At 41.5% G+C, this 26,907-nt stretch overlaps 2 protein-coding genes across 6 annotated transcripts; both read left to right on the top strand.

Annotated features, from left to right (window-relative positions):
* The first annotated feature begins 42 nt into the window (after positions 1-42).
* si:dkey-177p2.18 (phospholipase B1, membrane-associated) lies at positions 43-17,261 on the top strand. Of its 4 annotated transcripts, XM_056427637.1 has the most exons (18): positions 43-1,079; positions 1,277-1,341; positions 1,758-1,848; positions 1,951-2,009; positions 2,278-2,345; positions 2,603-2,646; positions 2,750-2,870; positions 2,962-3,013; positions 3,530-3,610; positions 3,703-3,768; positions 3,872-3,963; positions 4,577-4,658; positions 5,638-5,739; positions 6,115-6,210; positions 6,374-6,445; positions 10,147-10,209; positions 10,589-10,638; positions 11,495-11,534. In XM_056427637.1, the coding sequence occupies exons 1-16, from the start codon at positions 1,022-1,024 to the stop codon at positions 10,186-10,188; spliced, it is 1,191 nt and encodes a 396-aa protein (XP_056283612.1). In that variant the 5' UTR covers positions 43-1,021; the 3' UTR covers positions 10,189-10,209; positions 10,589-10,638; positions 11,495-11,534. The 4 variants fall into 4 exon arrangements, with proteins under 4 accessions (XP_056283612.1, XP_056283611.1, XP_056283613.1 ...); XM_056427636.1 differs by lacking the exons at positions 10,147-10,209; positions 10,589-10,638; positions 11,495-11,534 and adding an exon at positions 7,123-9,598; XM_056427638.1 differs by lacking the exons at positions 43-1,079; positions 1,277-1,341; positions 1,758-1,848; ... (9 more) ...; positions 5,638-5,739; positions 6,115-6,210 and adding exons at positions 12,937-13,005; positions 13,144-13,224; positions 14,205-14,495; positions 15,251-15,651; positions 16,357-17,261 and having other exon boundaries at positions 6,373-6,445; positions 11,495-11,591.
* A 542-nt stretch (positions 17,262-17,803) lies between these two features.
* On the top strand, positions 17,804-26,566 carry LOC130202263 (guanylyl cyclase C-like). 2 transcript variants are annotated; one of them, XM_056427643.1, is made up of 9 exons: positions 18,076-18,160; positions 21,202-21,345; positions 22,116-22,274; positions 22,744-22,936; positions 23,165-23,339; positions 25,168-25,266; positions 25,384-25,478; positions 25,589-25,665; positions 25,990-26,566. In XM_056427643.1, exons 3-9 carry the CDS (start codon positions 22,147-22,149, stop codon positions 26,195-26,197), a joined length of 975 nt encoding a protein of 324 aa, XP_056283618.1. In that variant the 5' UTR covers positions 18,076-18,160; positions 21,202-21,345; positions 22,116-22,146; the 3' UTR covers positions 26,198-26,566. The 2 variants fall into 2 exon arrangements, with proteins under 2 accessions (XP_056283617.1, XP_056283618.1); XM_056427642.1 differs by lacking the exon at positions 21,202-21,345 and having other exon boundaries at positions 17,804-18,160.
* The last annotated feature ends 341 nt before the right edge of the window (positions 26,567-26,907 follow it).

Raw genomic sequence — 26,907 nt, 5'->3', positions numbered from 1 at the left:
TCACGCGCCGCACTCGGCTGTTTTCTGCTCGGATACATTCTAAGTCGCCTGAATGCAACTTCATCAACGTACACACGACCGTTCAGAAGTTTGGGGTCACCCAGACTGTTTGGTGTTTTCCATGAAAATTCACACTTTTATTTATCAAATGAATATAAAATATAGTCGAGACATTGACAAGGTTAGAAATAATGATTTTTATTGTAAATATTAATGTTCTTCAAACTTGTGGCTCAAAGGAAGGCCAGTTTTATTGCGTCTCTCACCAGCATAACTGTTTTCAGCTGTGTTCACATAAAAAGGGTTTTTGAGGGGTTTCAACCCCTCCGTTAGTCTTCTAAGGCGATAACACAATGTACCATTAGAACACTGGAGATAGGCCTCTAGACACCTCTGTAGAGACTTCATTAAACACCAGAGAATAGTCATTTACCACATTAACAATGTACAGAGTGTATTTATGATTAATTTAATGTTATCTTCATTGAATAAAACAATGCTTGACTGAAAAATAAGGACATTTCTACGTGACCCCAAACTTTTGAACTGTAGTGTACTTTTAAGTGGATTATTTATCTAAACATCTGAATTCATTACTTGTATTATTCTCAACTCTGACTCACGCCTGGATAAATGTAAAGAATGATAATCCTTATATGAAAATAATCATGTCTGTCATGAAGCTATTCGGACGTCTATAGTGTCACAAATCTCATCTCAAAACTAGTTTCTAGTCGTTTGGTCCCCAGCAGTCAACACACACACACACGGCTCGTATCACGTGACGACTGTCGGTTGATATCGACTTTATTTTGTTCCTAAATTACAAACCTTGTAATGTGGAGAATGAACTCTTTGTTGTCACGAGGGATTTGTGACGGTCACGATCGATTGGCTGTCGGTGGACCTGCAGGCCGTCCCCGGCTTTAGAGGGGGGGGGGGGGGACAAAGTGACCGTGCCATAACGCTGAGCATCACATTGTGCACGGGGGGACCCATTGACCGGCCCGCACGCACCACTATGGAGCGGCTTTGGATCGCCGTGGCAACATGTCTGCTCACGTCCTGCTCTGTCAAAGGTAAGTGCTGGAGCAAGCACACCTGAGAGGCCTGTTTTTAACGTCACAAAGGGGCCTTTTATGCAACATTTAACCAAAAAGGGCAATTATTTTGCTGTAAATGGTGATTTATATGGGACGGCGCATGCCAGGAAGTATGTTTTTGGGCTAATTGAAGCGCGTCGGGTGGACACGTGGTAATAATCCTTCTGTTTCAGGCAACGAGTGGTGGTGGGAGTACGAGGAGGGGATACGACACTACAGCCAGGAGGCCCTCCACAAGGTACCGCGGGTCACCACTGATCACACAAATACTGTCGGACACAAAATAATAAATGTATGTGTGGCCAATGTATTGAAAAGACACAATTAGACAAAATCAAAACGACCCAAAACGATATGAGAGTATAGCAATGGGTAACCTACTTTTTAAAATAAGGGGCCGGTTACCACGGGACGCCAACTGACCCCAGACCAGCAGTATGTGCACAATAAGCATCTGCATGTGGGACTAGAGACAAAGAGCAGAGCGAGGGTCAGTGAGCGAACGAGAGAATACATCAAAGACGACAAGTCATCGAGATGAACTGCCTCCTGGGAACGTTCAGTCCGTACCTGAAAGTTATGGATTTAAAAGGTTTAGTCCTGAGAGTGATGAGGAGGCCCCTCTCTTCCTCTTCCTCTTCTTTTCCCTCTCAGGAGTTTCCGGAGAAAACTCGACCGGCGAGCTTCAAGCATCCGGCGTTCCAATGCCCGGACATGAGTCCTTCGCCCTCTGTGCCGTCCTCAGGTCCGTCAAGGTCACGTCATGACCTCTGAACCCCGGGAGTGGAAATCGCAGAATAACGTTATTCTCTCCATTTCGTTTCTTTTTCCTTCATTTTTGGTGTAGTTGAATTTGTGAAGGCGGCAGATATCAAAGTCATCGCTGCTTTGGGGGATTCGCTGACGGTAGGTGTTGTTGTTGTTGTTTTCTTCAGCTGTAATGGTAATTAAAATCACGATGACTCAATGTTGTGGTGACATTACTAGTTATTGCTGTTCTCAGTTTTTGGGCCTTTTTAAAAAGCAAAAGTGTGAATTGTAAAATATTTGTCATCCACATATAAAGCTTATTTACAAAGATACGAGAACTCAAATAAATGCAGCAGACGATTCATATTTATTAATTTCCCCCGGGTCCTGATCACATTTACGATGTCGCGTCGTTGCTTTTCAGACGGCCATCGGCGCCAACGCCACCACCGTCCTCGAGATTCCCATCGAGTTTCGCCACGTGTCGTGGAGGTAAGCGCGAGTGAAACCTGTAACGGGATTAATCCCCTCGATGTAGAGGTCCTGCATAAATATTCATCTGCATGCTTTCATTTTAATGCATTGGCTCAAAACTTATGTTCGATCTTCAAAAACGTGTTTTTGTGTAAGTTCATCAAAATATTTAATATTTAAGAGGTTTTTTTGGGTGGATTTTCCTTTTGTACGCGGTGCATTAATTCTAAATTAACACATTTAAATGCACTAATCCGACCTCTCTCCTCCTGCAGCATCGGAGGCTACGGCTCATTTCAGCATGTCGTTACTTTGGCCAGTAAGAAGTTTTTTTTTAAATCGCACACATTATCTTTTATTAAGAAGAAAAGAAAACGTAGAGCGTCCGTCTTCTCTCGTTTCTTTTCCAACCGACTCGTCAGACATCATCAAGCTGTTCAACCCCGAGCTGCTCGGTGCTGCCGCCGGCAGGACGGTCCACGGGGTGCAGGCTCACATCAGCGAGACGGGCTTCAACCTGGCTGTGACCGGACACAACACCTTGTACTCACACACACATTAATGTGTTATTAATGATTTATTACGATGCTTCTAAAGCCCTTTGTTGTTGTTGTTGTTTGGGCTTTCTTTCTAGCAACCTCCCCAGCCAGACGAGACATTTGATCGACACCCTGAGAGCTTATGAGGTACAAGTGATGACACATCGGGTTATTCAGGTGTGCGACGGACGGAAACCGAGATGTCCCGTACAGAGAGACGTTGATTTGGCGAAGCAGGAAGTTTTTTAACATTCATCAAGTTAAAAAAATGCAACGTTATTAGAATTTGTAGCCTATATTTGTAGTGTGCTCTCCTCTCTCTCGCTCCTCAGTCCTTAAAGCTCCTTCATGGACACACACACACACTGATTGGTGGTTGATTAACAATCAACCACCAGCTGAGGCCGATTAGACCACCCCGCTGCCAATAAGGCCTTTTTCAGAACCCGCTAGTTATTTGTGGGAAGTTTAAGACGCAGTTATTTTTCCAGAGGTTTCCATCGTAACAAGTTGCATCTTTGTGTTTCTGCTACTGTGAGGATTTCAAACTAAGTTTTAAGGATTTTCTCCAACACCTGCAGCACGAGGCCCTGAACATGTTTTTAATGCACAATATGTTTAACTGACCTCTTTTTTTGTGTCTTTTTAATTAAAAAAATTTAGGGTCTGAACTTTGATGAAGACTGGAAGCTTCTGACTATTCTCATGGGCATGAATGACATCTGCGATTACTGCAAAGACAAGGTGTTTTTCTCTCTTTTTTTAAACGAGCTAAGTTCAATAAGTTGAGTCAACGCGTCATTAACCTGCGCAGAGTCTGCGCGTGTTCTCTCCAGGCTCTGTTTTCAGCGGATAACTTCATTCACTACATCACCGTCGCCATGGAGATGCTCATGAATGAGGTGAATCGGAAAGGGAAAAGGAAGCGCAAGTGGTGTCGCCGAGGTTTCCGTGTGTGATTCACTGCAGCCGTGCGCTCTGCTCCTCTTCCTCGCTGTGCTTCAGGTTCCTCGTATGATCGTGAACATCGTCCAGATACCTCCTATGCAGACTCTGAGGGAGGTGCAGAAGCCCACCCCGGGGTGCCTGCTCCAGAGGTGAGGCCCTCATCTTTCACTTTGACGTTCAATGCAGAGTTTAGTGTTTAGAAATTCATCGTATTAATCTTGCCAGATGTTTTCAACAATGTGATTTCATTTATTGTTGCTCCTCTTTAAAGTACAGCAGAAGACATCTTTGTGTCCAGAATGTCAAGTTAAATTAAAATAAATTATAATATTATAATGAAATAAATAAATAGAAAAATAAATGAATAAAAATCAAGAAAAAAATAATTAATACGCAAATAAAATAAATGTATAAATCTATATATATTCAACAATGTTATTTAATGTATTGTTTTGCTTCCCTGTGATGTACAGCAGAATACATATTTGTGTCCAGTATTTCAAATTAAATTAAAATAAATTATAATATTATAATGAAATAAATAAATAGAAAAATAGAAAAATAAATGAATACAAATAAAGTTTTTAAATTATTAATATGCAAGTGAAAAATAAATTTATTTAAATGCTTTTAGTTCATCGCATCAATCTTGCCAGTTATATTCTCCACCTCCCACAACATTCCTATTTATTTAGGTTTTTCCTTGATCGGTTGACCTTCTCCTCCTCCTTTCTCCTCCCGTGGCTCTTCACTCTTATCTAGATCGTTCTGCTCGTGCCTCATCGAGCCAGCGGCCGCGTCTCCTGAGCTCCAGGAGCTGGTGGAAGTGAACCTGGACTTCCAAGTGCAGTTCACATCCTCCTCAATGCACATATAGTGTGTTATTATCCCATATGGAGTGTGTTAATATCCCATATAGAGTGTGTTAATATCCCATATAGAGTGTGTTAATATCCCATATAGAGTGTGTTATTATCCCATATAGAGTGTGTTAATATCCCATATCCCATATAGAGTGTGTTATTATCCCATATAGAGTGTATTATTATCCCATAGAGTGATGTTATTATCCCATATAGTGTGTTATTATCCCATATAGAGTGATGTTATTATCCCATATAGAGTGTGTTATTATCCCATATAGAGTGTGTTATTATCCCATATAGAGTGTGTTATTATCCCATATAGAGTGTGTTAATATCCCATATAGAGTGTGTTAATATCCCATATAGAGTGTGTTATTATCCCATATAGAGTGTGTTATTATCCCATATAGAGTGTGTTATTATCCCATATAGAGTGTGTTATTATCCCATATAGAGTGATGTTATTATCCCATATAGAGTGTGTTATTATCCCATATAGAGTGTATTATTATCCCATAGAGTGATGTTATTATCCCATATAGTGTGTTATTATCCCATATAGAGTGATGTTATTATCCCATATAGAGTGTGTTATTATCCCATATAGAGTGTGTTATTATCCCATATAGAGTGTGTTATTATCCCATATAGAGTGTGTTATTATCCCATATAGAGTGTATTATTATCCCATATAGAGTGATGTTATTATCCCATATAGAGTGTGTTATTATCCCATATAGAGTGTGTTATTATCCCATATAGAGTGTGTTATTATCCCATATAGAGTGTGTTATTATCCCATATAGAGTGTGTTGTTATCCCATATAGAGTGATGTCATTATCCCATATAGAGTGTGTTATTATCCATAACGGACCATGTGGATTCCATGGGATTGCCCCTCTCTCTCTCAGTATGTGGCCCGGTGGCTGTAAATGGATTTTGCTCCCGTCCCACAGAGGAGACTCGAGTCGCTGCTGCACAGCGGACGTTTCTTCAAGGACGACTTCGCCGTCGTTCTTCAGCCGTTTCTGAAACACGCCGACCCGCCGCGCCTCCCGGTAACCGGCCTCGTCTCTCAGGAGATTTAAGATATCAGCGTCGAGGCCGAGGGGCCACTCAGTGACGATGGAGATCTAGACCAGTGTATTTGTGTCTTCTTCTCCTTCTCCTTCTACGTCTCCTCCTTCTTCTCTTCTTCCTCCTTTTTCTTCTTCTCTTCTTCCTCCTCCCCCTTCTGTTTCTTCTTCTTCCCCACTTCCTCCTCCTCCTTCTTCTACTTCTATTTCTCCTCCTCCTCCTCACCCTTCCTCTTCCTTCTTCTTCTCCTCCTCCTCCTCTTTCTTCTTCTTCTTCTCCTCCTCCTTCTCACCCTTATTCTTCTCCTCTTCCTCCTTCTTCTCCACTTCCTCCTCCTCCTTCTTCTCTCGGAGCAGAATGGGAAGATCGACATGACCTTCTTCACTCACGACTGCTTCCACTTCACCATCAAGGGTCACGAGGAGCTGGCCAAGGGACTGTGGAACAACATGGTGAACATGAGCCCCACCATGACATCATCATTAAGCTGTAGATCACCAGCATAGGAAGCTTTATTTAATATAATACTGCAGTTTAAAAACATATGTCTAAAGTTTATGTTTCCATGTTTTTTCCACACATGACTTCTTCTTCACGTTTGTCTGCTGCTCCCAGTTTCAGCCGGAGGGGGGAAAGCAGATGGTGAGCAGCTTCTCTGAGCCCATCGGTCTCATCTGTCCACCCAGGGTAAGGTCGCCATGACGATGGTGTTAACACAGCAGCCGGCCGTGTCTTTAACCTCGAAGGTTTCAGAAGGTTTTGGTAAAACATACGAAACTAAACAAGAAGAAATTAGAGCTTTCGTAGCATTTCTACAGTGAATTTTTAAATAAATATATTTTTCCTTGCAGAATATAAAAACAACCTTTTGCAGAAGTTTGAAACCTTCTTAAGATACTCTGTTCCAGTTTAGATTTTATTTTTGTAGGCGGGAACTACTTTGAAATCATTCTCTGTTAGTGTGTTCGAGACTTTCGAGTCAATTGTTCAAAAGTAACATTTTAATTACCTGATTAACCAATTTTGAAGCATTCTTTGCTTATTGTCTGTTTCCTGGTTGTTGTTTTGTTTGTTTTCTGTCACAACATCTTAAAGATTTTTTCTGGCCATTTTAAACTCAAATGCTCCCGTTTTGGCCTTCACTAGAACACGTGCTTCACCAGGCAACAGGATTCAGAATAAAACCAAAAGAAAAATAATAAAACGGAAGTAAATCAATTATTAATTACTAGTCTGCAATTCATGAAAAACTGTTTTTTTTCTTAATTTTATATGTCAAGCTTTTGGAAAATGTTCCCCAATGACCTCATGTATAGGCTTTAACTCAGGTTGATTATAACGTGTTCTCCCCCCCCCCCCTGTAGGAACACCCGTACATCTTCCGGTCCGCCCGGCGCTCTCTCTCCGGCCGCCCTCGTCCCGCTGCTGCTGCTCCTTGTGGCTTCGGCATGACTGGAAAGTATTCAATCACCCTTTGTTTCATTGCAGCCATTTTCTAAAAACAAAAAAGTTCATTTTATTTCTCATTAATGTTCACTCGGCACCCCAACTTGACAGAAAAAAAACAGAAATGTAAAAATGTTTGCAAATATATTAAAAAAGAAAAACTGAAATTTCACATGGTGCAATGAAACAAATAGTGAACATTTTAAAGGTGTCTGAATACTTTCCGTACCCACTGAATATATCCACACATAAAACATTAAACTAATCAGACTTTCACCAAAAGTGAAGTGTTTTTCTTTAATAATCCTGAATCCGTTTCTAATTGAACGTTTTCTTTAATTTTAATTTAAGTTGTATATATAAAAAAAGGTATTAAATTAAATTCTTTAACGCCGATTTAGAAACCTCGCTGCAATCAATCACAGCATTCGTATTAATACTTTTTTTTTTTAAAGGGATTTTGTCAAATTTAAATATTATTATGCAACCGAGCACCAGAGGAGACAAAGTGACCCGCCACACGGAACCAGCACTCCCAGTATCGTTTGCTTGATGCTCTTGTTCGGGGGGACAGGACGCTGTTGACTCAGTGTGATGAGTGAAAGTCGACGGCAGGTGGGAGTTCCACGAATCTCATCTCGGTTTACTTTGATTTAGCTCTTCAAAGGAAATGAAAAGCATTGAGTGTGCACTCGGCACGGGAAGGTTGAGTCAGAGCAGAATGGGATGCTCTTCGAGGTAAACATGACTTACATAATGCAGGTTAAACCATTTTCTATTCATTTTTTTTAAACGTTTTATTTAGTGAATGTAAGAAACACTCGAGGAGCTGGAATATTCAATATTCCTGTGTCCCCGTTTTCCACCACTTTCCTCTCGGGTGAATCTCAATGAGTCCTCGAAGCTGTTGGGTTTCATAATGACCTCCTTTTTCTATTATTACATTCAACAACAACAAAAAACCTCTTGATGTTTAAACAAAGCCGCCTCCGCCTCCCGGTTTAATGCTGGACAAACATGGAGCTGACGCAAAGGGCCCTTTTTTTTAATTATTGTCCCTGTGGAAGCACAATGAGGTCTTTGGGCCCGCGTGGAAGGCAGAGCAGGAAATTTGAAACGGCAAACAGTCCGAGCCGCACCTGAGAAACCTCTTTGTCTGGCCGGTGAACATCTGAGACGCAGCACTCAGCCAGGGGGAGGAGAGCAAACAATTTAAAGGCTGCATTTACAATGAGTTAATAGATCGAGATGCGACTTCATGTCATGAAACTATATGAAACGTCGCTTCTGCGTCATGTGTTTCTATTTTTATTTGAATTAAATCACTGTCGGACATTCAGGTGACACGTTATGGGTTCACACCACACGCTCTAGGACACCTGAGAAGAACGCAGAATCAATAAGTTACATTTATTTTTTCCATTTTATGTTTATTGACACCAAATCAGGTGGAAACCGTCTCTGGATCCAGTTATTTTTAATAGAAAAAATTGTATTTTCGGATGCAAACACATGCAGGTTGCCGTCTGAAATAATTTAAATCATAATGATGAGACCCAATCAGATTCCTTACTAAATCCATACACATATTATCACACTAATGTATGCTGGAACAGGTCCGTTCATTCTGCATGATGCTTTTAGGTTTTACTGCATTATTCTCTCACTTAAATATAGTAAAAATAAATAGATAAAAACTCCAAACTGCATACAATAGCTTGTGACTGCGACATAAACAAAGCAGCATTTTTATTTTTGCAAATTGGTACCACATTTAGTGCAAATGTGTGTCCAGGAGACATCTGGGGTTTTATAAATAAATGTATGAAATAATTGGGAATTAACATTCACCATATTGAGTCCCATAAAGTCACTTATTGGTCATTTAATGGGCAGCAACAGTAATTCATGTCACATGCTACATTAACTCAGGTGTTACTTAACCATGTTATGTTACCCTTATTACAGAACAGCATTTGCAGTTTAGTTTTACACAATGTAATGGTCCAACAATGGATTTATATGTATTGCTATATAACTATTAATAAAGTCTGTCTATGTTATATCACATTACACAGCTCTTTGATAATAAGGGTGAATTGAGCTCATGACGTGTACAAGCTTTGCTTCTCTATTCTTATTTGAGCCATGACGGCAATCATTTTTCAATAAACCGTCACCATAGCAACACATTCAGTCAAGAAAGAGACATTGATCTGCAAATACAATATGATGGTGAGCTTTGTCCTGCAGGAACACGACATAATTGTTTTGTATTGTATTGTGTTGTAATGTATATTGTGTGTAAGCACACAGAGTCACTTTACCAAGTCAAATTCCTTGTTTGTGTAAACTTACTTGGCCAATAAAACTGATTCTGATTCTGATAATGGAGACAGGAAATCTGTGCGTCTGTATTCAAAATCAGACACTTACAGGGTTTTTCCCCTGCACTTATATATATTTTATCTCTCTGCAGAACAAAACCAAGATACCAAAAAGAGTTATAATTTTTTTAAATATATATATATACAACATATCTCGTCTATGAATGCTCCACACCTGTGCACGCCCTGACAACCATCGAGGTATAGATCAGGTGCGACAGTACCGATTGGATCCTGGATGACGTCACTTCCCGTCTCCACATCTCCCTATAAAAGCCGGCGCTGCTGCGGCTCGGTGTCAGGTGGAGAGATCGGAGAGGACCGAGGCTGCAGCAAGAGAGAAAGAGAGAGAGAGGAAGGGAGAGAGAGAGAGAGAGAGATCTGGCTCTCCGGAAGTACCGAAAGGCGACCAAGTTTAGTTCAGGAGGCGTCCGTAAAATCCAACGATTTTCTTTTTATAAAAAGGGTGGTGACGTCATACTTTCTGATAGAAGCTTCGCTATCTTTCTAATTTTTGCTGGAGAGTTTTTTGTGTGTTTTTTGTTGTCGTTACAGCCTCGTTTGCAAACATGGTCGCGCGAGGACTCGTCGTGTTGACCATCCTGACGTCGAGCTGCGGTAAGAACCAAAAACACATGCTGGTGGAAGTTGAGTGACGTGACGTCACGTCGCAGGTATACAGTTTGTTAAGAGAGGGAGAGAAACCTGCAGTAGAGATGCGACTGCTCTGCTTCAGCACCAAGGACAGCGACACACACACACACACACACACACACACACACACACACAGGCGCGCGCGCACGTCTTTAATTGAGGCGGAAGGTGAAGTGAATTCACGCGCACCTTTTGGCACATTTAGTCCCCTGTTGTCAACAGAAGGTGATTTTTGGGGACGGGCAGAATAACAAAGGCACCTTCAGGGATTGTAGGAACTAAATCATAATTATAATATGTAATTCTTTTGATATAGCTTGATGCATCTGTTCTTTCCTTGCAGTTCTGTCATTGCCAGTGACTCCCAGTCAGCTGGAGAATGATGACGTAAAGGTAAAGCTTTTGTCTTATTGGCACCTACTGTTGTATTATTAGTATTATTATTAGTAGTAGTATAGTAGTAGTATTAGTATAATACTAGCAGTAGTGTAACCTGCCACTACTGTATGTCAGCTTCTTCGTCAGTGTGAGTCCAACACTCAGAAGACAGGATGTGATTATGCATATTAATCATTTGAGAACCTTTTCCTCCAGGATTTGGTATCGCTGGATTCAGTTCCCAGAGAGAGAAGAGAGAGAGAAGAGAGGGAGAGAGAGAGAGAGGAGGGAGAGAGAGAGGAAAGAGGAGAGAGAGAAGAGGAGAGAGGGAAGAGAGAGAGACAGAGAAAAGAAGAGAAAGACAAAAAAGAGAGAGAGAGACAGAAGATAGAGAGAGAAGAGAGAGAGGAGAGAAGCAGAAGAGAGAGAGAGAGGAGAGGGACACAAGAAAATGAGAGGGAGAGGAGGGAGAGAGAGAGAGAGAGAGAGAGAGAGAGAGAGCATCATTTAAAGGGGAGATGAGAAGAGCGATCAAAGCCAGAACCCTTAGAGAGTGCAGTATCCTCGGCATGTGGGAATGTCCCAATGACATTGAAACGATGGAGTTGAGGTGACTTCTGATCTCTGATCCGAGAGTCTCACATCTCGTGAGTCAGCGGGCGAGTCACGAGCATCCAAAGAGAAGCAGATATATTCATTTCCTTCATGTTATTATTTTACCAGAAGCTCATTCACATATTGTGATAGTAGCATATCCCTGACAGTAGAGCGTCTCTTGGGTGCAGAGTATCCATTACAGTGCGACAACATCCAGGGGAATAAGAGAACGTGAGTCACATCTGTCACATCTGTGCCCGTTGTGTGTGTGCAGGTGATGAAATGCATCGTGGAGGCGCTGGCAGATGTGCTGTCGAGGCCCCGCCCCCGCATACCTGTGAGTCCGGACTGTCTGGTCACGCTTCAGACGGGTGAGCCCCGCCCCCGAAGGACCACAGACACAATTCAGTATTGAGTTTTCTTTATTTATTGCAGGATACATTTTTATTGTGTTCATGAGATTTTGGGTATGACTGTAAATGCCTTCATGTGGGAGAATATCTATTTTTTTTAAATATAGTTTGTATTGGGGCAATATGGACCAATGCCCTTAAAAGGGCCTTCATACAAATAAGCACAAATACACAAAATACATGCAACAACTGTCTCTGAGCACCTTATGTTTTATTGATCTCCCTAATATTAGAACATGTAATCAAATGAGTATACATATATGATACATATATTTAGTTCAGTGGCAATATCTTAATATATTCTCTTATTGAGAAGCCTGATTGTTGTAGATTCTGCTCAGGACCGAGAAGTTACTCAGTAACTTAAATGTGTAAACGTTTTAACATATGCAAAACACTGACTATGAATACCGACATAACTCCACTTTAAAACTATCTGAACTGTCCCTTTAATGTCCTGACGTCTTAAATAAGAGGCTAAAATACAGTGAGTTCCCTCCTGATTGGCTCATAGTGTTCCAGGTTCTGGTTATTCACTCAATCTGAGGGTATGTTTTTGCATAATAGTGTTTTAAGGCTGTATTATAAAGATGATTAATTGATCGATACTATGCCACTGCAACCAAAAAAATGATGCTTTACTTCCTCATCATCATCACCGTGGAAACTAGACTGAAACCAATCGGGCTTCACTGGAGGAACTTCTCCTTTCTAGTAGAACTAATTCATATTCTAATATCTTTATTCAGTGCTCCTTGTTGTAAGAAGAAGAAGAAATAAATAAATCAATCGGTGCATTACTCACCGAGCATTTGGTACCGAGAGAGAAACTGTACACCGCTCGAGGGATGTGAGGAGAGGAGATGGAGAGATGGAGAGAGAGAGCAGAGGAGTCGAGGAGTCGAGGAAGGAAACAGAAAGACTGCAGACTGTACAGTCGTCTCCTTCATGCTGGCTGCGTGGTGTATATATATATATATACACTGTATATATATATCGGCGGTGCGTTTGAGGGTCAGCAGAAAGCTCGGCGCGCTCGCTGCTGCTGCTGCAACTCACCGGGGCCCACGTGATTAATTGTGCTCTTGCTTTGAATGCAGTAAATTTCAGGGCTATTAACTCTGAAGAACCACTGAGGCGACATTTTAGCTGAATCTTTAAAAAAAAAGTGAAGAGGAGGAGGGAGAGGGGGGGGGGGAGGAACCACCTGTTATCCCCTGTTTGTGCCTCATCCTCTGTTCTTTTCTTTCTTTTCTTGAGACTTTTTTTCAAACCACTAATTTGCTCAATTGTCGGCGTGCAGATGACCGGCTGGTGTCGGTCCTCCGCCATCGCAGCTTCCTGAAGGTGCTGCAGGACATCGCTGTTGAAGGTGAGTCACGCACACACACGCACACACACACTCACACACACACACACTCACAGCTGATGTCTGGTCGCGCGCTTGTTGACGCTTGTTTACGAGCGGGACATATGGCAGAGCAGCTCGACTGACTCATGTTGACTGCAGGTCGTGAGGAGAGAGCTCAGCGGCAGAAAGACGACGCTGCACCTGAACGCACCACGCAAGTGTCTGCAGACGATGATGCTGGTGAGTTCCTCCAGGAGCTCCGGTTCATACTTCTCTGCATTTTTATTTTTTGAGGGAAATCTCTAATAAAGTATATTGTTTTATTGTTTGACAGCAGTTGCAACACAATTACATAACATTATAACAACAATAATAGGCTGCACAACAAACTAGTAGACCACTAAAACCACTAAAACACTTAAACGCTCGGTCACTTGGACACTTTAATCTGTTCACTGACTGTTCAATACACTTTAATTACGACCATGTTTATTTTTTATTTCCTCTGTAAATTTAAAATTGTTATTGTATTTTTTTTAATTGTCATTACTGCTCTACTGTGCACCGCTGCTGTGATCCTGCAATTTCCCCCGCTGAGGGACTAATTAAGGAATATCTTATACCATATATTATATATTACCTGGTATGCTAATGAAGGCACTCGGATAGCATTACCTGCTTTTATTAGTTCAGGTGCAACGAACAGCTGTTTCAGTTGTTGATTCATTCTTTTATTCAATTATTTTCTCAGTTAATTGATTAAATATCCATTACAGCCCAAGATGAGGTCTTACTTTACCTTTTTTTTTGACAAAACAAAGAATAGTAGCAGACATTTATATTTGAGAGACTGGAACCATCAAATATTTGGCATTTGTGATTAAAAAGATACTAAAAACAATTTCAATTAATTTAATAATCAGCTAATTGGTTCAGTTGTTCACCTTTCTGTTGAGTTTTAAATTTAAAAAAGCAGAATTATATTAGTATTGACATATCCCATGAGGTTTTTCGTGTGGAAGATCCATGTAAGCATCAAATTATTAACAATTTTATTGCTGTTACGTAATATCTGAGATTCTGACCCGCTCCATTTAGCCAAAACACACAAATTCCGTCACAACACGAAACGAGCGCAGCAATAAACTGTTGTGCTGTTTGTGTTCTAACGTCATGGAGAAATCAATGTCCTCGAGTAAATTAAATTCCTGGCTTTTCAGATCGATCCATGCTGGAAGCCTTCGGAGACCCCGGTGAACGATCCGTCCCGTCCCAGAAGAGGAGGAAGGGAAAAGGAGACGGAGAGCGAGGAGAGGAGGACAGCGCTGGAACCGGAGAGTCCCGAGAAGATGACGAAGAGGTGAAAGAGAAGAGGGAACGTGGCGAGAGTCCAGGAAGCCAAGAGTCTGCATCTGTGGACGAGTGGAGCGAGGCTGAAAAGAGGGAGGAGGAAGAATATGGAGAGGAGAGAGCTACTTCAAAGGAGGACCGCATGATCAAGGATAAGAAAGGCTAGTAGAAATCTTTTCTTTTTTTTTTAAAGGGGAACTAAAAGAAAAATTATACCAATTACATGCCAGGAAAACGTGCATAATAATTAAGAATGACAGCTTTGTGTCGTGAGCGCATCGTCAAATCAAACGTCTTCACATTTAATAAATAACTGACATTCTAACTTAATTAAAATAATGTAATAAAGTTGAGAGCATGCAGACTCTGAAGCCGCGGCGAGTGTGCGATGCTTTAAAGATGAAATGCTGCCGCCTCAGGACCACCGGCTGATTGATGGAAGTGCTTCCATCAACATGATGAAACCCCCCCCCCCCCTCCCCTCCACACACACACACAGCCGACACACTCACAGCACACCGGCAGAGCTTATTAACTGTCTCCACGTCCCAGAATACAAATGAGCTGGTGTGCATGATTACAGCGATATAGATAACGACTGAAATTAAGAGTTTTCTTGAGAAATATATTGTCTTTTTGCTAAAAGGAGGGGGGGAAAACAACCGATGAAATATCTATTTTGTAAAAAGGTCCTTTGCCAAGTCATCTGACTGCTTCAGGCGCGCTGCTAGTTCCCATAAAGCACAGCGAGCAGGACTGGGAGTAAAGCTGCCAGCTGGCAAGAAATATTGCATTACAAGAAGTGTAATCTTGCTAATGTTGGAGAGTTTCTGGCTTAGTAGGTGTTTCAGTAATACAAATATAAAATTAAAATAAATATATATCTATCTCATTCTTTAATTTTTCACATTCCCAGGTGCTAGATCTGGTGAAAAGAAGCGTGCAGCTAGAACCAAATCAAGAGAGAAGAAGTCCGTCGAAGAAGATGAGGAGGGAGAGGAGGAAGAGAAAGACAAGAGATATCCTAAAGAAGAGGCGGATGAGAAGGATGAAGGAGAGGCGAAGAGAGGGAGTGAGGAGAGCAGTAAGCGGGTGAACAAGAGGGGCAAGTCGGCGGCGGTGAAGAAGAGGAAGAAAGCGGCCGGAAAGGAGGCGCAGCACTCGGAAGAGGAGGAGGAGGAGGAGGAGGAGAAAAAGAAAAGATTCATGGGAAGGAGTCCAGAGGAGAAGGAGCTGCGGATGATCGCCAGGGGGCGACCGAAGGAGAGGAAGAGGTGGTCGGAGGAAGAGGAGGGAAGCGGCAGCCCAAAGGCAGAGGTGTGCTGTCCATCTCTTTACCTCCATAACACGTGTTGAGATCAATCAATCAATCAATTCTTTGATTTCAGAGAAGTCCAGATAGTACAGAACATTAAATAGAATAATATACATACAAATGTGTATATATACATGTGTGTGTATATATGTGTGTTTAAATATTTATATGTGTATATCAATATTAATGTGTGTGTATGTGATTGTTTGCACTCAGTATATTTATATATAAATATATGTGTATATATTAATGTGTGTGTATATACATATATATATATTTGTGTGTGTGTCTATATATGTGTATTTAAATATGTATGTGTATATTAATGTGTGTGTGCATATGATTGTTTGCACTCTCAGAATATTTATATATATATATATCAATATGTGTGTGTGTATATGATTGTTTGCACTCTCAGTATATTTATATATATTTGTGTGTGTGTATATGAATGTATGATTGTTTGCACTCTGTATATTTATATGTGTGTGTGTGTGCATATGATTGTTTGCACTCTCAGAATATTTATATATATCAATATGTGTGTGTGTATATGATTGTTTGCACTCAGTATATTTATATATATTTGTGTGTGTGTATATGAATGTATGATTGTTTGCACTCTGTATATTTATATGTGTGTGTGTGTGTGTGTATATGATTAATTGCACTCATTATATTTCCATCTCCTCTCAACCTCTCTGCAGGAGCCAGAGATCGAGCGCCTGGCGACCATCGAGTCGGAGCTGGAGAACGTCGCCCAGAAGCTCCGCGGGATGCGGCGGGGCCGAGGGAGAGCTGGGTGAAAGAAAGGAAAGAACAGAGAGAAAATAAAAAAAGAAAGTAAGACACTGCAACCTCCTCTGCCTCCTCCGCCCGGTCCCCCGCAGTTAAAGCCTTTCCAATAAGCGATGAGAATTTAAGAATTTAACTTTTGCTTCCCCCCCCCCCCCCCCCGAGGAGGCCGACTACTGCTGCCTCCCTCGAGCCGTCCTGTCCCTCACACAGAGTAGAACACGGGGCAGGAACACTGCTGCTAGGCTCACATACGAAAAAACTAAAGATGCACAAGTTCAGTTCGTTCACATTAATGCACGTGATATTCAGAACTCGCAGTGCGGCCCGGGGAAAAAAAGGAAAAGCCTTCCCGCCGGTGGAGGTTGACGTCTTATTTCCCTTCATTCTCTCAGACAATCGTCTCTTCTCTCTTTCTGCAAATGCATCTGGCCTGCTTTTCAATTTTTCTTTTTTAACATAGTGATTTATATGAACACACATACACACACACCCCGATAAGGTGAGGTTGTACAGTAATGGCATGTGTACATGTGCAGAGCTCTTTCTGGGACGCTTGCTTGCTCATGGGGAAGCAGTAGAAGAAGAAGACGTGTAGACGCTTACTTATTAGAGATACAGTCGACTCAAATCTAGCAATAAGTGGAGATTTTTAGCAATTTAATGGATTGTAATTCATTTATGTAAGGGGATACAAATTAATTGAATAGTTGAAGTGGGAATCTCTGTTTTGGTGAATCATTTTAATGCCTCTAAAATCGAATGAATATTTGCATACGATGATTAATGCAATAAACTTGGCGTACTAACTAATTTACACCTGTGTAGTTTTCTTAATTGATTCTTCAACTAATACAATTGATGGGTTTTGAATCACAATACATGATGAATCCTTCAATGCCTGTACTACATGTTCATATACTGTGTTTACTTTACTCCCGCCCTGCATTAACACACCGTAGTCTCTGCTCGTTGTGTCTGTTTGAAAATCTTCTTCTGTTGCTGACTCCGGGACTATTTGGGGTAAATAGGCTGTCTATGCAGCGAATAGGTTTATAGATAAGCTCCTTAGCGCCATCTATCGTCGCGGAGTTTGAAAAGGAACCAACGCGCCTCGGCCCAAAATCAGAATTTCTTTTGCCGTGAGAAATTGGTTGTGTGGCGTGAGAGCGTGTCACACGGCGAAACCGTGAGAGTTGGTAGCTCTGTGTATCTGGCTCTGCATCCGTGGCGTGAACCCTTCTCGAAACCTATTTGGCATGGCGACGGCAAAAAAAGGAGAAAAATTGACAGTGAGGGCCGCCGCCTTCAGGAGCGGTGGGAATTACTAGTGTTTCTCCTACCATGAAAACAGGGTGGGGGTCCGCCCCACTGAAATGTTCTCTTTAGCGCCAGATTACAACATAAGTAATGTCAGGTTGTTTTATTCAACTAAACGGTCGTATATTATTGATCGTATCTACACAGCGGCATGTCATTTCTGTCTCTACGTGGTGGCGTTCACACTTCTCCTGGCTCTCGGCATCGCGGCGGAGCTCCGCCCCCATGCGCACAGACAGGTGCGCACATACAGGTGAGCGCGCTCCAACCAGCCGGCAGAGAGCGTCCAATATGTCGCGGGAACAGCAAACCGACACCTCTGCGTTCCCACGGTGGTGAAGACAAGTCGTCTCAGAGTAGCTCTCTGCTAGAGCAGAGACGAGGTCGGGCGCGAGGGTAAATGCAGATTCTTTTATTTCAAGACCTTGTTTGAGAACTTCACATATTACAAACTACACGGACATAAAACTAAGTCATTAATAAATAAAGAGCGAAATGCCTGTTGCCTACTTTCGTGTAAATGTGTACGTTACAGCGTTAACCAGTTACGCTGCGCATGCGCGACAGACTAGATTATTGGCGACTTGCCAGGTGTTACCTTTCAGCGTTCCAGCTGTTGCCCTTCAAAACAAGAGCTCAACATTGAGCTTTATGGAGAGTGGCCGTATCAAGCCTGCAACTCCGTTTTAAAAAGAGGTGAAGTGGAAAGCCCATTTTATCACAGAGTAAAACGTGATGACTCAAACATATCTGCACTTGTTTTGTTTTTCAAAGGTTGCGCGTTCTTGTTATTTTGAAAATATATGCAGTGTAACTAACACTCAGTAAAACTCTTTATGCCCAAATTCTTGATCTTATTTGGTTTAATTTGTCACAGGTTGCACTTTATTGATATTATCTTGAAAAGGTATTCAGTGCAAAACAGGTTAATTGCAGCCACAATAAGCTAAATGTGAAGTGTGTTGAACGGTAACATGTCATTAACAGTGAAAAACCTGTAGATGTGACAAACTATTGCATTTCTGAAAAGATCTAGTAAAAGATAAGGGCACAATTAATTAGTTTGTAAGTGTAATGATAACAGACCACTTTGCATTACTCATAACTCCTGTTTCAAATGTTCATTAACCAACGTTATGTAACTCATAGATATGTAAGGTATTCTATATTCAGCTTTTTCATTGTTATCTGACTGAATGAAAGGCAGACTTGGTTATGTTATATGTGGTTACATTGTCATTTAAAAAATAAAAGTAATTGTGACAGTTAAAATACATTGTTTTATAACAGTCTATATTCATGTAACTTTTGTGGTTTAAAAACATGTCTAAATGAACTATTGGCCCTCGGGCATCTTTACTTTATCACAATTGGCCCTCATTACAAAAAGTTTGGACACCCCTGCCTTAAATCTTCACTTTAAATATACTTGTCACTTTAAACTCACACTACTGTTTAAAGTAATGTTATGTGTGTCTGTGCAATATATTTTATATGATATATTCTACTGTAAATCGAATGCTTCAATTCTTTGACGTGTTGATTGTTTAATTTTATTGTACAATGTTGCACGACCCACCATGACACATTCCTTGCATGTGAAAACATCCATTTGATTCATAGTTTTGATTCTGATCTTGTGCCCTTTGATTGCCCTCACCATGTATTCACCCTTGATGACTTCTGACCAGATTTCTAAAAAGGCACACATAAACTTTTTTGTTCTCCTAAAAGGGAATGACATTATATCTGTGTAGTTAAGTTGTGTGTCTGTGCATGTCAAACTGCACTAATTAGCTCATAAATCACCTGTGTGGCTGCCAGCATCAAAGGTTGCAATCGTGATAACAAAGAGACTAAAGCTCCAGAGGCTTAACATAGAATGAAAGCTGTCAAAATATCTAGAAACTCAGATTACCGAAGCTGCTGTTGCTTCGATATCAGACCTCAAGAGGAAGGACGGCTTGATGAATAGATAATGTGAAAAGTGTGTCTGAGGTGTAAAAAATCTAGAAAGCGGGAATGGTTTTCTGAGCAAGATCTTTTGAGAGTCAATAATATCTTATTGTGGCCAAATGTGTAAATCTGTTGAATTCCACAGTAATATGTCAGTGACCAGGACAAGATTAGATACATTTTGACCAAAAATGACAATAATAATCATACTTTGAAATATATATAGTGCTTTTCTAGACACTCAAAGATGCATGAAGAGTGATAATTGTGTGATTTGTGGATTCTGAAGCTACTCTCCACTCTCGCGATGACCTCAAATGCTCTGAGCTGCGCAAGACACATCCTTTAGAAAATCTGAATTTTTTTAATAAAAAGTTAAATAAAGATTCGAAGAACAACATATCAGGCAAATAATCATGGTACACGTCCATAGTATGTGAAAAGACAGCAAAGAGGTAGACAGGAGGCTTTTAAAATTGTTTTTATAAAATGTACCTAAACAGAAATGAGCACTATAATAAAAGAAAAAGAACCAGCTAATTTCGCTTCAGTACATAGAGCATAACAACATTTGAAAAAATAACAATAAGACTAAATTACTATAAAGGTAAGAGATCAGAAAAGGCATCGTTACCACTAGAACATGGTAGAACAAACAAACATAATTGAACAAATTTAACAATGAAATACTATAATCTGAAATCAACTGAGTAAAATATACAAATGAACTTGAGAAATGACCCAGGGTTACCACGGAGGAAAAGGAAAGCCCCAAAACAAGTTTAAATAATGTCCAAGTGTGGCACAATAAAATATTGGAAAACAAAGCTTCAAACCATGAATATTGATATTTCATACACTGAAACATTCAGTCAGATATTTCCATCTTTTTGAGGATGCATTCCTGCCAAATTAATATGAGTCATTATATACATTTACCCCAACAAGAAAGAGGTTTTCAAAGCATTGAAGGCAGCAAACCGCATCCGTTTAGTAGAAAACAAACATGTCTCTCTTGCCAATTGTAGTCCAGAACATTAAGGAACTTGTTCCCGTTAGATGCCCACTTCACTTTTGTGACCACATGAACCGTGCGAGTCAACTGGCACATTTTCTTGCTCTTCTTTGATCGATGTGCTCTGGTTGCTCTAACCTATGGTTACCATGATGTAATCCAGGTCCTCTGCTGCTTCAACTGGGACTGAATACTTCACATCCTCAGTGTCCCATTCAGTTTGTGTGCTATTGACAGTGTTTGGGGATACAGCACATCCTTGTGGCTCAGCGAGAGAATACTGAAGATTCTCATTTTCTGATTTGGGGAAAGTAAATCTCAGAGGTTCTGGAGGTTCGCCTGGATTCTCGGCCTCTGCAGCGTTTGACTCCATTTTGACTTCACCATGAAGTGGATAATATTGTTGCTCTGTGTCTGGATAAATATTCTGATAACATGGATCATATTCCTCCTCTTTTATGTGAAGGTTTCCCTGAAGAAGACCGCCACAACCTGCACCCATTTGACTCGTCTCCGGATCTGTTGGCAACTCGGCGTCCTCATAACGGAACAGAGTTTTCTCGTTAATTTTGGCGCCATCAAGAAAATGCAAACGGTTTTCATCCGACTGGTATCTTGCTTGTTGCACAAAATGATCCTTGCTCTTTTTCTTGCCTGGAACTTCCTTGGGATACTTGGTACATTTCCTTTTCTGTGCTTTCTCGCGACAATAGCGTCCTTGACTCGGATGATTTTTTTCAGATTTCTTTATGGCACTTTGAAGTGTGTCCGTTTTCACTGTTGTTTGCAGCGCCGGTTTTCTTCGGCATTCATACACAAATGGCAATTTGAAAATCTTGTCTCGATGAGTTTTCCAGGGTTTCCCATATCCATTGACCATATTTTTGACTGTGGATGCGGTAGTTATTGAAAATTCCCAGCTCCTGTGATGTTGTGAGCTAATATCAAAGTTAAAGTCGAGGATCTCATACAGTGTGTGTGGAAAATAGCATCCCTTTTTCGTTTTTGCAAATTTAGATATCTCAAACACAACAGCTCTTGTCAACTGCTCCAAGTCCAGTTTTTTCTTCTTCCTTGATTTAGATGTCACTTCTAGGTCCAAACCCATCTCTGTGCAAATGGGGTAACAGCGTCCTTGATACTGTACTCGACTAAACTGGTGTAATATATCACGGCTTACATCATATGCTGTGGTGTTAAAATGTACAATAATTAGAACTAAAACTATGAAAAATGGGAATGTCCACATACTTCTGGCCCGGTTGTGTGTGTAACCCTGTTCATTGAGGTCCTGCTGCACTATACTCTTTTATTGTGATTCATTCATTCAGTCACACAAACAATATTTGTAATGTTGTCTATATCTTTCTTTTGCAACAGTAACCGGCACAACCAAGGCAGTGAGACGTACATGGACAACCTGATCCGCCGCTTGCAGATGTACTCCAGAACTCTGGAGCATCTGGTGGAGGAGAGAACCTCTTTGTACAAAGCGGAGAGGGACAGAGCGGATCACCTCAACTTCATGCTGCTTCCTGGGTACGCTTGTGTATCTGCTGAAAACATCTTTTTAACTTGTCCTATAAAGGACCGAATGTTTATTGTTTCAAGTGCCCGAACTGACAGAACAACAAACCAGAAACATTTGTTGAGTGTGTTATATATTTGCCTGTAATTGAAGACTTTTTGATTCATCTCCTTTTCTTTCTCTTGTTTATTTTGATTTTTCTCCATTGTGTCCTGAGGGTCTTTCACATTTCATGAATCCTGAAAGCAGGAGACTTTTTGAAAGTTTTTCGAGCAAAAATATCCAATATGGGACCTATTTTCCAAATTGTTGTCCTATTGGTAAAAATAGTCTTTGTCTTTCCTGTCCCTGCTCAAGGCAAAGCGTCATCTGCATGTACCTGTGATACTCCCTTAGCTGAACCTAATTGACAGCAATTAAAATGTCTTTAAAAGCGATCAGTTAACAGCAGTATGTGTCACTACCCCCGTGTGTCCTCAGCCCAGTGGTGCGTTCACTGAAGGAGACGGGCAAAGTGGAACCGGAGCTGTTTGAGGAGGTGTCCATCTACTTCAGCGACATTGTGGGATTCACCACCCTCTGCCACTACAGCACCCCCATGGAGGTGGTGGACATGCTCAACGACATCTACAAGAACTTTGACAGCATCCTCGACCACCATGACGTGTACAAGGTACATAAGTCAAGCGGGCGCAGTGGGGACAACTTCTTATCTCTATTTCTGGGTGTATTCCTTTTTGTATTTCGAAGACCGATATATTGTGCGATAACACTTAGATTTTAAATTGTTCAATCATAATCTAAAACTCTGATGATCAAGTTTGTGTTTTCATTGTTCACGGAATACAGCTAATGATGAGCTCAAAGGTAATAATGAAGCTATGCATCTTTTGCCTCTTAGGTTGAAACGATAGGAGATGCGTATATGGTTGCCTCAGGTTTACCCAAGCGCAATGGTGACAGGCATGCAGTGGATATTGCCCACATGGCCTTGGACATCCTGGCATTTGTAGGGACCTTTGAGTTGCAGCACCTGCCCGGCAACCCTCTGTGGATTCGGATCGGTGTGCATTCAGGTAACAGTCATGAAATTGTCTTATTTAATGCTTATTCTTGCCCATACACCTCACTTAGATCAATAGTGTCTTAATTAATTGGCAAAAATGGAATATAATCTGCAAAACTGTGTTTTCATTCGTGTATAAATGACCTAAAACTAAGAATCGTTATGTTGTATTTATGCATGAACGAATACTCAAATGGAATAAATTATTTAAATGGTAGTTAATAAAATATAATAGAAGACTACATTTTATTACTACTTTAAAAATGTTTAACTCCCCTTTTCAGTTCTCAATCCAATCGCATTATTTCCCATTTCCACCCCACCATATTCTCTTAAATGAGAACAACATAGCTACACATTCAATTCAATTCAGTTTATTTGTACAGCCCAATTTCACAAATTACGAATTTGTCTCAGAGTGCTTTACAATCTGGACACATAGACATCCCTGCCCCAAAACCTCACATCGGACCAGGAAAAACTCCCAAATAACCCTTCAGGGGAAAAAAGGGAAGAACCCTTCAGGAGAGCAACAGAGGAGGATCCCTCTCCTAGGATGGACAGGTGCAATAGATGTCATGTGACCAGAAGGACAGATTTAGAGTTAAAATACATTCAATGAATATGACAGAGTGTATGAATAGTTCGTAGTAGGCATATTCCACGATGGAGACCTCCACGATCCATCAGGCAGATGGAGGTAAAGAGGAGGAGTGGGCGGAGTCTCAACAGTGGGCGGAGTCTCAACAGGACAGTGGCGTAGTTGGTAGCAGGAATTCCACGATCCAGACCTCGATGATCCATCAGGCAGATAGGATCTATGCTGTCTCATAGGGTCCGATGGTGAACCTGATTCAGCCCTAACTATAAGCTCTGTCAAAGAGGAAGGTCTTAAGTCGACTCTTAAACGAGGTGACTGTGTCTGCCTCCCGGACTGAAGGTGGAAGCTGGTTCCATAAAAGAGGAGCTTGATAACTAAAGGCTCTGGCTCCCATTCTACTTTTTAAGACTCTAGGAACTACAAGTAGTCCCGCATTTAGTGAGCGTAGCTCTCTAGTGGGGCAATATGGTACGACAAGCTCCTTAAGATATGATGGTGCATCACCAATCAAGGCTTTGTCGGTTAAGAGAAGAATTTTAAAAGTGATTCTTGATTTTACGGGGAGCCAGTGCAGAGCAGCTAGTGCAGGAGTGATGTGATCTCTTTTCTTAGGTTTAGTGAGAACACGAGCTGCAGCATTCTGGATCAACTGGAGGGACCTAAGAGACTTATTAGAGCAATCTGATAATAAGGAGTTGCAGTAATCCAGTCTCTAAATAACGAACGCGTGAACCAATTCTTCTGCATCTTTTTCAGACAAGATGTGCCTGATTTTTGAAATATTACGTGTCTGTGGGAAAGACTCAGACAGGAGTGGGTAAATAATAACATTATTAAATTTAATTCAGTTTTCAATTCGGTTTATTTTATATAGCACAATATCACAAATTAGCCTCAGAGGGCTACAATCTGTACACATATGACATCCCTGACCTTTGACCTCACATCGGATCAGGGAAAACTCCCACGCTTCACATTATGGATGTGAAAGTAATTTAAAAACACATAGGTAGCCCACACCTCATGATGCTACTGACATCTAGTGACTGAAAGACAAGTCAGATACAGCCAGAAACACCTTCCTCATGATCATAGGTGTTCTAAGTAATCATAGGTTTGATTCAGCAATGTCAACAAATGTGTGAGAACTCAGAAAATAAGAAGGGTGATGACGACGGGAGAGTAAAATGATTTTAAAATGCTGAAATAAAAAATCAGATTGCTTGTTTGTGTGTAGGGCCGAGTGCAGCGGGAGTGGTGGGGAACAAGATGCCCCGCTACTGTCTTTTCGGAGATACGGTCAACACTGCATCACGCATGGAGTCCACGGGCCTGCGTAAGAGACAACAAGCATCTTAACACAGTCACACTCTGGGTGCTTCAGGTGCAGCTTCTGATTTTAAGAGAGCTTTGGGGTTGACCCTGATGGTTTTCCGTCATGTCGTCTTTCCAGCTCTGAGAATTCACTTGAGCCAGTCTACCATCAACATCCTGCAGAGGACAGACTGCATGTTTGAGTATGAAGAAAGAGGAGAGACGTACTTAAAGGTGGGTTTGCTTTAACTTCTATACTCATCCAGGTGTTTACGTCAAACGTAAACCGCACAGAAAGTGTCCACTGCTCTCATTCCCTTTGACTGTTTGTTCCTGACCCTCAGGGTAAAGGCAAAGAGATGACATACTGGTTAACAGGAGTGACCGCGGGGAAATACAACCTGCCGACACCTCCAACAGCGTGAGTAAAACACTGTCTCCTATCTCCATTGTGAGAGATACACTCATTCCCGTCCTTCCAGCTCACTATTGATGTAAACTGGGTTCAGCTACAAAGCAACAGTGAGCGTGTTCGACATTTGGGACACGATTCCTAATAATGCAATGGATACATGAATGTATTCATGATCAGCATTTAACCTAGCACAATGTAATGCAATTATTACCCACCCTAATGTAGCAGAAGCAGACATTGTTCAAGCTTGACAGGGCTTGTGTCATATTAACATAATTTTTCATTTTGTCACCTTTGCGTCCATAAAACCAAATAATCCTCACGTTACAGGGAGAACTTCCAGCGGCTCCAGCAGGACCTGTCGGAGAAGATCGTGTCCAGCTTGGAGAGCCGTGGCGATGGGAGCGAGGGCTTTAAAAACAGGAAGACTCTGTCCACCAAAGTCCGTCGGGGAGAGACTAACAGCAGCCTGCAGAGGAACAGCCCGCCGGAGTACTTCCACCTGGCTGTCACTGACAACCCCAGCACGTACCTGTGATGAGGAGCTTTCAGTACAATATGGCCAAGGAGGAGACGTCATAGAAGTACATCACAGCACCTGCATCAGCCCTGCTGGGTGTGTTGGCGTGGCAGCGGAGCCGCCGTGAGGACCAGCGGGCGTGTTGGAAGTGAGCCGTGTGTGTTGATGTAACGATAAACGGTCGAGCAACAGAGTCTCAGTTGTCTCTTTACCCTTTGACGCGTCATCCTCTCAACACCCATCCCTCTGACACGAAATTAACTGTTTATTAGTCGATGTTTTGCTAAAAAGGAACAAAGTCCACCCTAAGATTTGTTTGTAAATCTCATTCAAGATGTTTTTCAAGTTTTATTGTGGAGGAATAGATGGTTTAAATGGTTAAAATAAGGCTCCTCCTCTTTTATTGTGCTGAGCTGACACATTTCAACACGACATTCTTGAGATAGCATCACTGTGTGTACTCTACATTATCACATGTATGTTATGGGAATAAGAAAAGGAACAAACCGACCCTAAGAGTAGCAAACAAATATACAATATCTACCAGCGACGGCAGCCGGCGTCTCCGCTCCGGCCAGCCTCCACGGCCGGCGTCTCCACTTCGGCCAGAGTCGCCGACTGCCGTCGCTGCTCCGGAGACGCTTTGGCAGATTTAGCTGGCGGATGTTAATCGCGCGCTCGCGGACAAGACATTCTCCGTGACGTCACTGAGTCACCATGGAAACAGT

The sequence above is a fragment of the Pseudoliparis swirei genome, chromosome 12, assembly GCF_029220125.1.
Source record: "Pseudoliparis swirei isolate HS2019 ecotype Mariana Trench chromosome 12, NWPU_hadal_v1, whole genome shotgun sequence".
Classification (NCBI taxonomy): domain Eukaryota; kingdom Metazoa; phylum Chordata; class Actinopteri; order Perciformes; family Liparidae; genus Pseudoliparis; species Pseudoliparis swirei.
The sequence above is the reverse complement of the archived record's forward strand: the minus strand, read 5'-3'. Positions and strand labels throughout refer to the sequence as shown.

Excerpts from the sequence above, each read along its gene's own strand:
- si:dkey-177p2.18 (XM_056427636.1), top strand. The coding sequence starts at position 1,022 with ATGGAGCGGCTTTGGATCGCCGTGGCAACATGTCTGCTCACGTCCTGC. Across the intron at positions 3,611-3,702 it reads GCGATTACTGCAAAGACAAG|GCTCTGTTTTCAGCGGATAA; the intron begins GTGTTTTTCTCT and ends TGTTCTCTCCAG. Across the intron at positions 3,964-4,576 it reads CCGGGGTGCCTGCTCCAGAG|ATCGTTCTGCTCGTGCCTCA; the intron begins GTGAGGCCCTCA and ends ACTCTTATCTAG.
- LOC130202263 (XM_056427642.1), top strand. The coding sequence starts at position 17,916 with ATGTCATTTCTGTCTCTACGTGGTGGCGTTCACACTTCTCCTGGCTCT. Across the intron at positions 25,267-25,383 it reads CATGGAGTCCACGGGCCTGC|CTCTGAGAATTCACTTGAGC; the intron begins GTAAGAGACAAC and ends TCGTCTTTCCAG. Across the intron at positions 25,479-25,588 it reads GAGGAGAGACGTACTTAAAG|GGTAAAGGCAAAGAGATGAC; the intron begins GTGGGTTTGCTT and ends CCTGACCCTCAG.